We start from the raw sequence: 11,716 nt of genomic DNA, 5'->3' as shown, positions 1-11,716 counted from the left end.
GAAGAAGATGGAAAAAGAAAATGAGTGGGTAGAGACCACATCACCCAGGGCAAGGCACAAAATGAGCTGTAGCTAGGACCAAAGTGCCTGAAAGGATCACCTTTTCAGGACAGGAGCAATGGCAAGGCCAAGGAAAGAGAGAGTCTCTTCCTGGGAGCAGGGGAAGGAAAGCTCTCAACAATGCACCTGAAAATACATGAGCTGTGGAGGAATGGCAGAGAAAAAAGAATTGATATAAATAGATAAAAACATTGAGCAGCTGCCTCCCTACCATGTGCTCCCATTTTCTCCTGCTGCCAGAGAACACGGATGTTTCTTATTTATTTACTCCTAATTACTGAGCACCAGACTTCTCCTGATGAGATAAATGTAGCTCAGGATGCTGGTCTTCCTCTTCTCTTCCCCCAGGGTGTCTCCCCAGCACCTGCATCCAAACCTTGTGGAAATGCCAGCTCTCCATCCCCACTCCAGCTCTCCAAAAGCTGTGGGCTCTCAGCCCCCTCCCCAGGCAAAGGCCAAGGTGCCAGGCATTTATCCAGCTGCACAGGGCATGGCACACCCAGCAAAACCTGGGCAGGGTCAATGGAAAAGAGATGGAAAAGAAGGAGGGAGATCAAGGGGAGTGGGAGTGTGTGCTGAGAGGTCTGGTGCAGGTTCTTGGCACAGCTCACAAGGGCAGAGCAGTTCCAGCTGGTATTTATGAGGCTGCTGTTCCCACTCAGGGTGATGAACAGTCCTTTCTTCCTGGCTGCTGGTGCAGTTGCTCACCTTTACCTACCAAATAAAACAACCCTGCACTTTCCCCAGCTGTGTTTCTGCCCAGCAAAACCCCTTGTTATGTGTGCTGGTCCCTGAAAAGGCTCTGCAAAATGGGAATTGTGCAGATTTGACTCTTCCCAAGTTCTCCTGGCTCCCTGAAATAACCTGTGTCACCACAGATGTCAAAAAGGTGTCTCCACACCTTTGCTCTCTGCTTTACCGAGCCTCTGTGGAGGAAAAACCACCAGGAAAGGAAGGTCATTCTGGAATGAGCTTTGCTTCTTGGTTTTTGGCACAAAAGCTTGTCCAGAATAGATGAAAACCTGGGAGGAGAAGCCCAGCAGGACATGAGCTTGCTCAGTTCAGACAGGGGCAGAGAGCAGGGAGGTTTCTTTCCATTGTTGCCCTTGTTTAGCAAACACTTCTCCAGATCCCAGAAATCCTCTTATCTGGCAGGAGCAATTCTCTAAGCTCTTTCAATCATTCTTCATGTCCAGAACAAGTTGTCAGCCCAAATACTCTCTCAGAACGGTGTTTGTTTTCCAAACACAGCTCTGCTTGACAGCTGCACCGTCTGCAGCAGCTGGAGAGAGATAAAAGAGAGATGCCTTGGCTCAGGAGCTCAGATCCCAAGGGAAGGGCCACATGGGCCAGGTTTTCCTCTGCTCAGGGGGTGCTTCGAGGTGGAGACAGGTCTGTCCCCAGGGGAGAAGCTCCAGGTGGTGAGGAAACACCCAGTTTGCAGCCAGAGGTAAGATGTGGTGATGTGTGCAGGGCAGGGGAATGGGATTTCTCCTCATCCCAGTTCAGCTCCAAACCGCAGCCCCTCTGGGTCTCCCCTCAGGGGCGTTTCTCTCTGTGTCTCTTGTTCAGTTGTCACGAAAAGGTGTTTTGTTGCAGCTGCACTTTGACTGAAAAACTTGGGGTAGCTCTGGAAGGTGTCTCTGTCACCTAAGCAGCCTGAGAAAGCAGGATGGTTTCATTCTGCAGATGGGAGCCCCGTTTGATGCAAGCCACTAATGCAATTTAAAATCGTGTCGTTGAAGGAAAAATGAATTTGCAAATCATCTCCCTTACCCACATGTTGATTCCTAAAGTATCCCTTGGAATATCTCGACATTTCCGAAGAAAGTTTTTGCCTAAGTAGCAGTGTCTTGAAGGCAGTCAGAGTTCTTGAAGGAGTTTTAGTTTCAGTGAAAGTCAGTGAAATTTCACTGAAATTCAATGGAGTTCCTGTTTCAAAACAAGAAGGATGGGGAAGGAGGACGGGGGTCTCTGTAGCTCTGCCCCTGATAGGGGGCTGTGGTTAATCAGGTCCATAAGTGACAACAAATGAATCCACCTTGGGAAAATGCCTTTGTTTGATTTGTCTGAGGTTATTTCCCTTGACTGATTTATGAGCTAAGCAGAGCCCCTTGTGCTCAGCCTGCAGCCCTTCATGCCTGCCTGCCACAGCTGCCCTGGGGCCATGGAGGACGCGTCCAGCCAGGAGCCAGCACTGAGCAAAGACACCCCGGGCTCCTTCCAGCCGCAGGAGCCTCCTGCCACTTTTATCACCTTGGAGGAATACGAGCCCAGGGGCTTCAGCGCCAAAGAGTTCATCGTGGAGAAAGCCAGAGCGGCCTGCACGTGCAGCCCCCAAAGCCTCAGCACCGCCCTGCGCCAGCTCTTCCCGGTGCTGGACTGGCTGCCCCGCTACAACCTCAGGGCCCAGCTGCCCGGGGACATCATCTCGGGGCTCCTGGTGGGGATTGTGGCCATCCCTCAGTCCATCTCCTACTCCCTCCTGGCCAACCAGGACCCCATCTACGGCATCTACACCAACTTCTTCTGCAACATCATCTACGCGGCCACGGCCACGTCGCGCCACGCCTGCGTGGGCTCCTTCGGGGTGCTGTGCCTCATGGTGGGGCAGTCGGTGACGCGGCACCTGCAGCTGGCGGGGTACGGGGACAGCAGCGCTGCCCTGGCAGGCAACTCCAGCTCCCCCAGCAACGGGACAGAGGCCTGTGACAGGAGCTGCTACGCCATCACCGTGGCCCTTTCCTTGAGCTTTCTGGTCGGTCTTTACCAGGTACAGATGTTCACTCTTGGGCTGTTTCCTGCCGGGAATTTCTCTCAAGGACCCTGCCATCCTCCCTGGCAGCGTCCCCACTGCCTGGGCCGAGCTGTCGCTGAGCAGTTCCAGGCTTTTCCACTGGGACAGCTAAAATTCAGAGCATCACAATGGTTTTATGCCCAGGGCTGCTCTGATGGGGCTGCTTGTGAGGAGGCAGCAGCAGGGACCTCGTAGGCTTTTGTGTGGCATCCCCAGCCACAGACCAGTGTTAAAGGTAGGTGTCTCTAGTTTTCCACACCCCAGATTAACTCCTGAGGACAGCTTCCTCACATGAAATGTGCAGCACATTCACAGAGTAGCCAGAGCTGCTAAAGTGGCAGCAAAGCAACATAAATTGCCAGCCACCCCTTCCAGCCCTCCTCACCCATGCTAAAGCTGTGGCTGCTTTGCTTTTCAGATCCTGCTGGGGGTTTTACAGCTGGGCTTTGTGGCTGTCTACCTGTCAGAGCCTCTCCTGGGTGGCTTCGTGACCGGCTCCAGCCTCACCATCATCACCTCCCAGATGAAATATCTGCTGGGCCTGAAAATCCCTCGTCACGAGGGGGTGGGCTCCTTCATCCTCACCTGGGTGGACCTTTTCAGGTACATCCACAACACCAACATCTGCGACCTGCTCACCAGCCTGGTGGCTTTGGCCATCATTGTGCCCGTCAAGGAGCTCAACGAGCGCTACAAGGAGAGGATGAAGGCCCCATTCCCCATCGAGCTGCTGGTGGTCATTGTAGCCACACTCATCTCCCACTACTTTGACTTTGAGCAGCGCTACAAGGCCGCTGTGTGTGGGGACATCCCCACCGGCTTCAGGAAACCCACTGTCCCAGACATCAGCCTGTTTCCCAGCCTGGCAGTGGATGCTCTGCCCATTGCTGTCATTGGCTTTGCCATGACCGTGTCCCTGGCAGAAATCTTTGGCAAAAAGCACGGCTACGCCGTCAGTGCCAACCAGGAGATGATCGCCATTGGCATGTGCAACCTCATCCCTTCCTTCTTCTACTGCTTTGCCAGCTCTGCTGCCCTGACCAAGACGCTGCTGAAGGAGTCCACGGGGAGCCAGACGCAGGTCTCTGGGCTGGTCACCTCCCTGGTGCTGCTGCTGGTGCTGCTGTGGATCTCTCCGCTCTTCTACTCACTCCAGACCTCCATCCTGGGGGTGGTGACCATTGTCAACCTGCGGGGTGGCCTCAGGAAGTTCCGTGACACGCCCAGGATGTGGCAGCTCAGCAAGCTGGACACGGTGGTGTGGTGGACAACCATGCTGTGCTCCACGCTGGTCACCACGGAGATCGGGCTCCTCGTGGGCGTTTGCTTCGCCCTGCTCTGCATCATCTTCCGCACGCAGAGACCCCGGGCCACGCTCCTGGGCAAGGTCAGCAACAGGGAGATCTACGAGGACCAGGCCACCTACAAACAGCTCAGCAGCATCGCCAACATCAAAATCTTCCGCTTCGAGTCCTCCCTCTACTACGCCAACAAGGACTATTTCAAGGCTGTTCTGTACCAGAAAACCGGGGTCAATCCTGTCCTGCTGGGGGCCCAGGCACACACGGACACAGGCAGCAGCAAGGGCTTTTGGGGCACCAGGTTTGGCTGCCTGAAACAGGCCGGGAGAAGGGCAGAGCAGCCTCCAGCAGACTCCTGTCCCCCGTCCACAGACATGCACACCCTAATCCTGGACTGTGGGGCCATGCAGTTCATAGACACCGTGGGTCTCTCCGTGCTGAAGGAGACACACCACGACTATAAGCAGGTCGGTGTCCAGGTGCTCCTGGCCAACTGCAACCCCTCCATCCGCCAGCGGCTCCGGGAGGGAGGCTGGGCTGGCGAGGCAGGCAGCGCTGGGGGCCAGCTGCCCTTCCACAGCATCCACGATGCCGTGCAGTTTGCTGAGCGCTGGCACCAAGGGGAAAGCGAGGACAAACAGGATGGTCCCCCAGACCCTGCAGACCTGAACTTCCAGGTGTCTTTGTAGCCCTGTGTGCGAGGGAAGGATTCTAACGGGGCTGGGCTGGGGAGCAGGTTCGGTGTCTGGGCCGTCAGAGCGCGCAGGAGGGGCTGGGATGCTCTGCCGGCGGCTGGGATGGGGCAGGAGGGTGGGGAAGGGGTTTGAGGAGGGGCTGAGCACGGGAGGATGCTCGGGATGCGTCCCAAGGTGGGGAGCGGGGAGCGCTCTGCGCCTGCCCCGCGCGGGCGCTGGGGGGCGCGGGTGAGCCGGGAATTGCCGGGAATTCGGGACGGGACCCCAAAACTCATCCCAGTCCCACCCCCTGCCATGGCACTGTGAGCATCATCCCATTCCAACCCCCCTGCCACTGTCCCAGGCTGCTCCAAGCCCCAGTGTCCAACCTGGCCGTGGACACTGCCAGGGATCCAGGGGCAGCCACAGCTTCTCTGGGCACCCTGTGCCGGGGCCTGCCCACCCTCCCAGGGAAGAATTTCTTCCCAAAATCCCATCTAACCCTACTCCCTTTAATTCTGGAGCCGTTCCCCCTTGTCGTGTCACTACAGACTCGTGTGAATCGTCTCTCTCCATCTCTCCCGTGTCCCAGGTGCTCCCACCCTCCTGGCCTGTGGCCACAAAACAGCAACAACAGCAAAGCACTGCCCTAAGACCAAACAAGGGTCAGAAATCTGGGAGTTTGCTCAGCCCACGGCTCTTACTCAAGCCCGCTGCTGCTCAGCTGCAGGGCAGGAGAGGCACTTTCCCTGCTGTTATTTCCAGTCTGGGATTTGCATGACTTCCACAGTTGAAATGACACATTTCCTCTCAAAACAGGTACCTGAGCTCACAAATTCTTTATAAACTGGAAATCAGGACACCAGCACCACAGCCTGCGAGGGCCATGGTTCTCCCAGTGCTGGGAAGGGCCTGGGCTCCCTTCCAGGGCCAGGTCCCGGCTGCAGCTGGGGACACGGTGCTGTCACTTGGTGCTGTCACAGGGCTGCGCCACGCCTGCAGCACCTCCAGGTGTGCAGCCAGAGGAGCCCCAGCTCTGAATGGGACACAGGGATTGTTCTTTCTCCTAGGCTGGGACAGGCAGCATCCTGCTGGCTCCAATTCTGCATCCCATGGGGTGAGTCTGGGCTCTGAAGGCTCCACAGCACTGCCAGATCCCAGAATAGCTTTTCTTCCACTAATTCCATCTGTAAAAACACCTTCTGTGTTGCACATTTAATATGTGACCATCCCCTGGCCCTGTCCAAGCAATGCAGCACCAAACAAATCCTGCTGCAGGGAACTGTGGCTTGGGAGCCCAGGGATGGGAGACTGCTGTAAATAAAGCATGTGGGAAAGGAATCCTGTGGCTGTGCTCAGGAAAATGCCTTTTTGTGCTCAAAAGATGATTCCAAATGGTTTAAAGAGCTTGGTGTGCCCAGCTGCCTGCAGTCCTTGGGGCAGGGCTGTGCCAGGGGGGCTGAACTGCCCAAAGATCTCCTTGCAGGGAGGGATGGATATTTGTGCTCCAGGTGCTCCAGGTGGGATGCAGATCTTTCCAAGGATCCTTTCAGGCCATCCCAGCATGAGGGAACTCCCCAGGGAGGTTACATCAGCCACAGAGCAAAGGGGCACTTCAGGGGCTCGACAGTGAGGTAATAAAAAACTCTTGTTACCTGAGCATCCTCCCCCTTTTTTTGCACAGCACTGCCACCGCTTTCTTTACAAGACTGTTTATGGAGAAAGTTAAACTGGTTTAGTTAGGCTTCAGAGGTATTTATGGTCTCAGTGGGGTCATAAAGGCCCAGCAGGAAATAAACCCAGTGCTGATAATTCCTTGGCACGGGCTGGTGCAATCCAGAGCAGAGATCCTGCACTCCTACCATGGACATGGCTCTTCATGTGAGTAACCAGGAGAGCTGCAAAAACACCACAGCGATGCCCAGCAGCTGTTAGGGGTGATAACCTCCTTCCCTGTCCTCTCCAGCTCCTGGGATCTTGCTGGCAGCCCTTGCCCTGCCTGCTTGCCCAGCTCTCCCATCCCACCAGTTCCAGCATTCCCTTCCAGCCCCTCAGTCAAACAACCCCGGGCCCCAGCGTTCCTCCTGTCCCCACACACTGCCCAGGCGCTCAAGGACCATGGCTATTTTTATATCACTTTCTGTGAAGAGGCCCAGGGCAGTAAATGACACAGAGGAGGGACAAATGACCCAGCCCAAGGTCAGTTTAAAATCAGAGTTGTGGAAGGTTGCTCTGGCCTCCATCCCTTGGATCTCCTGGAGGAGGCAGCTGAGGGCAGGAAGGGCCAGTTCCTGCTGGTGGAAGGGCTCCTGGTGAGGACAGCAGCCCGAGTGGCCCTGTTTGCCAATGTCCCAGCTGGGGACTCACCAGGACCTGCTGCTGTATCCCAGAGCCAAAGGCTGCACCCCAGGATCCCTCCTGGAGCTTCCCCAGCGGCTGAGGAAAGGCCAGGCAGCTGAAAGCAAATGTTATTCCCCCCCCCCCCCCCGGTAAGCAGCTCACCTGTCCTCCTCCTCCTTCCCCTGCCCACTGCCCGGCCGTGGCTCTATAAATACTCCAGCAGGGTGATAAGGAGAGGATTTGCTGCTGAGGCTTTGTCAGCCGCAGCCGGAGCTGACTGTGCAACTGTTAATTATGGCTCAGCAGCAGCTGGACAGCTTTAAATCCTTTTGATGCTTTGAAATGTTCCCTCTGGGGAAGTTGAAGGAGTAAAGGTTGTGGCTGGTGCTGATTGCTTCCCCTCTGGAAAGCGTTGGAGACACTGATTGCTGCATGGAGGGTTGTTCTCCTCACTCCCAGCGCCTGCTCCTGGTAAAACACCCCCTGGAATGGCAAGGAGTTGCTTCTGCAGCTCTCTAATTGCTGTAAAGCAATTGATGTGCTGCCAGCGTGTGCTTATCTACCTGTGTGCACTTCCCCCAGCAGACAAAACTGAGCTGGAGAGAGAGAGCAGGGAGCTGCAGGTGATGGCACAGGAGTTTCTGGGGTAAAAGTCAAGGTTAGGGACAGTTAATGCATCACTGGAGGTGCCCTGGCGACAGATGAGCCAGCAGAAAGTGGCTTGGGAGAAGCTGTCAGCTCTTGCAGAGGGCCAGAAAAAGAGGAAGGACAGGATGAAACGAGCTGAGGAGGAAAATTGCTCTGGGGAAAATTCATGCAGTGCCCAGGCTCCTCACAGGCAGCAGCAGCCGCGGTCTCTGCGATCTCCTACGAAACAGAGGAGGCAGCCCAGGGACTGGGAAATCTTCTTGCAGTTGCTGCTTTGCCACTGAACTGCCTCTGCCCTTTTTTCATCCTGGATGGAGAGGAACTGGATGGAGCCAATTTGTGCCACTTTGTGTCTGATGCCTTTCTGCCTTTTAGTCGGGAAGTCCATCAGGGAGAGGAGGCCCATCAAGGCCCGCCTGCTCCCTGTGGGCCCCGTGCTGCCCAGCCCAGGCTCTTTAGTGACAAATCCTGCTGTCCCCTATCACTGCCCAGGGAATGACGCCACGTCCCTGCCTGCTGATGCTCCCTCCTCATTCCAAGCCTGAGCTCTGCTCCCTGATGTGCCTTTAGTCACTCTGACACTCATAACTGAGGCTGGAAAAGCCCTCCAGGATTGAGTCCAAGCTGTGCCCAGGGCACTGAGTGCCACCTCCAGCCCTTCCTTGGACACCTCCAGGGATGGGCACTCCAAACCTGCCTGGGCAGTTCCAGTGCCTGACCACCCTTTCCATGAGGGAATTCCTCCTGGCTGAGGAAAACAGGGAAAGGACCCGGGCGTGGCACAGCCCAGGGCTCTGCTCTGCCCCCGTGGCAGCCTCCGGGTTAATCAGTGCTCGCTGTGCTGTCCTGTGAGAGGCTGAAGCACTTGTTGGCAACAATAACAACAAATACAGTAATTGCCAAGATTAAAAATAATTAAGGAGGCAAAGCCTAGAGGAGACTGGATGCTCAGCTGCAGGGAGCTTCCCTGGAACAAGGCCAGAATTGCAAGGAGGTGGTCATGGTCCAGCTCGGGCAGAGGTGGCCCAGTGTCACCATGAGGGGCAAAAGAGGGGCAGAGAGAGATTTGTGCCCCCCCCTGTTTGGCAGCACAGAAAACCTCTGGCATTCTTGGCCTCCAGGAGAGTCAGAAAAGGCTCAAAGAAGGGCAGGAATGTGGTAGAGATAAATGGCAAGGCAGGAAAGGAACTAAAAAAACGCTGAATCAGGAGGAGGTGAGCTTAGAGCATGGACATTAAACTGGACTCCAGTTCCACCTGCACTGGAGCAGCTCTGGTCCTTTTATTTATAAAAAATACATAATTTTAGAATTATTATAATTATAAATATTTTATATTTATTTGTAAAAAAATCCTTCAGTTTGGTTTCATGTTTCACAGTTTTAGGGCCTTCTTGTAGGTACCTGAACTCTTGGGAACCACAACAGCTCATGGAGATGGCTGTTGCATCTTCAAAATAAAGAAGTGTATAACCCAGATAGTTATAGAGAAAAAGAGGTCCAGAAAATGAGCTTTTTTTAAAGTCTAAAGGCTGAAAAAGGAGCACAACAAGAAGAAAACGTCTCTTTTGTTTTCTTTCTTTAGTGCCTGGGGAGTGTTTCAGCAGGTACAATTGTGGTTTCTATATAAAGATTAAGTGTATTGTAAAACACCTGCCAAGCCAGGCAGCAGCTGAGGCTGAAACCACCCTGAAGTTCACCAAAGCAAAGCAGAAATAAAAGTGCTGAATGCTGACATCTCACACCTGTTTCTATTTCAGACCATCCTTACCACGGAACCTGTGTTCCCTCCGTTACATTAATTTATTCTTTTTAAAGAAAAGGGCATTAATTGGATCTTGGAGCTGCCAGCAGGTGCTGGCCCTCTCTTCCAAATATTTCCTGTGAATGTGGCAGCTGCCAGCGGGGTGTCCCCTGCCAGCCCTGCTCTGCTGTGAGGACAGCACAGCTCTGCTGTATCCCAAAAGGATGAAACCCCAAGGGCGGGGCAGGTGAGGCTGGTTGGGGACCCGGGATGGCCCCGTTGTGTCACACGGCCCCGCTGGCCCCGCCCCACCCTGGAGCTGCTGCCGGGAGCTGGCCATCAATTTTGGGAGACTCTTGCGGTCCGGGAGCATCTCTGGATGAGGGATTTGTTTAACCACAATCTCTGGAGGCTGGGAGGGTGTCCAGGGATGACCCCAAATGCCCAATTCCCTCTCAACGTTCCCTCAGGTATGCACCAGGAGCCATTACAGAGATAAGGGATGGGATCAGACCACTTTTATCCCCCAAGCACCACAACAGCTGGGCTGAGTCCTGCTGGAATGCCTTGGGCTCTGTGGCTGGACCATAAGCAACCAATTCTTTTTTTTTTTATTTTCATTTTTTTCCTCTTCTTTTTCACCCTAGAAGCTGCATTCGTGCAAATAATTGTGTGTGGCCTCAAGAGAGGAAACCCAGCAGCTGTTGCTGGTGGAAGGTGATTTCCTCTTGCTGAGCCCTCCCCGCCCTGTGCCCAGCCCATCCTTCTGTGCCCCTTATTCAGCCTAAAATATCTGCTGTGGCTGGGAAGCTGCAGAATGACTTTCCTTTCAAGGCTTTGTGAATGTTGCCATGAATTTTGCCCAAACCTGGGGGGAAACTGCAGAAAGGAGATGTGGAAATGGCTGAAGGCTGAACGTGGCACAAGAGGTGAGTTGAATTTGGGTGGGGAGCTCCTGGTGGTTGTTTCCCGGAAGGGAAAGCACTGAATTGTCTTCTGCCTTTATTGGGCCCAGGGCTGGCTGTGCAGATCCCAGCTGTGCCTTTGAATCCCAGCCAGGGAGGGGGATGAGCCCTGTGTCCATCTTATCAAAGCCCAGCCTAAACCCTTGAGTAGCACAGCTCTGAGATGGGCAGCTCTGGCTTAACCCCTGTGCTGCAGATCGCTGGATGGCATCCTGGAGACATGAAAGGAAAGGCAGGAAACACCATTCTGGGAAGTGGAGCCCTGGCAGGAGCTGAGCACAGGACTCAGCCCTTGGCACAGGTTGGTTTTACCTCTGGAGGTTGGCAGGAAGGGTTTGCAAACCACCTGCAGGCCCCAGTCTCTTCTCATCTCTTTGAACAGCTCCTAATAAAGAATCCTCCTTCTTTTCCCTTTTTGTATCTGCAGGTTTTTGATAAGGAATTAATAAGCAGAAATAATGTTGCTTCACCAACCAGGTAAAGGACTTGGGAAATCGGTTTTGCATCTCTAAGGAGCCCCAAACACCACAGCCACTGCTCCCACAGCTCCAGCAGCCCCAGGCGACTGAGAGGGAAAAGCCACAGCAGCAGCCTGAGGTTTCCAGCAGGGAGCAGAGGGTGAAGGGTCCCCGAAGGCCGAGGGGTGGGAAGGGAGAAGCCTCTCTGCAGCGTTAGAATGGTTTGTGTTGGAGCTTAGGGCTGCTCACGAGAGGAATCCGCTATGTGCTGCCATGGAAACAGCAGCCTCGGCCCCGGCGTGGTGTGCAGCCATCTCCAAGGGACAATCCTTGGCCTGTCTGGGTAAAATCATCCAAAATCATCCCAAACCTTGCGGGTGGTGCTGGGTGGCCCAGGGGAAGCCACGCTCAGACAGGACAGGGCTTTTGTCACACGTACGAATGCCAGCACACAGGGCTGGGGATGTCCTGTCTGGACAAGAGCTGGTGTGCAGAGCCAGTGTGAATCCAGGCGTGTGATGCCAGCAGAGAAGATGCTTCCAGGGAGAGTTTGCAAGGGTTAACCTGGCAGCAAACATCTCATTCAGCCCAGCAAAGAGCAGAAAAATTACTCGGCTTTAATCTACTTTGTTCCAGAAATATTCCATAGAAGAGGGGGAAAATAAATTCAGGGGGGCTTGTGGGCATGCTGAGAGCAGAAAAAGAGGTAAAATTAATCCTATCAATAATCC

The 11,716-nt window shown here is 54.4% G+C and overlaps 1 protein-coding gene across 1 annotated transcript; it reads left to right on the top strand.

The window, feature by feature from the left end:
• Nucleotides 1–2,227: 2,227 nt before the first annotated feature.
• Nucleotides 2,228–4,847, top strand: LOC309578655 (sulfate transporter-like; the record flags this gene model as incomplete). Its single annotated transcript, XM_082291419.1, has 2 exons — nucleotides 2,228–2,833; nucleotides 3,276–4,847. The coding sequence occupies 2 exons, from the start codon at nucleotides 2,228–2,230 to the stop codon at nucleotides 4,845–4,847; spliced, it is 2,178 nt and encodes a 725-aa protein (XP_082147545.1).
• Nucleotides 4,848–11,716: the final 6,869 nt, after the last annotated feature.

This window comes from Coloeus monedula, assembly GCF_965178545.1.
Source record: "Coloeus monedula genome assembly, chromosome: 15".
NCBI classification, from domain to species: Eukaryota; Metazoa; Chordata; class Aves; order Passeriformes; family Corvidae; genus Coloeus; species Coloeus monedula.
Note: the sequence above shows the minus strand (reverse complement) of the source record. Positions and strands in the feature narration are given on the sequence as shown.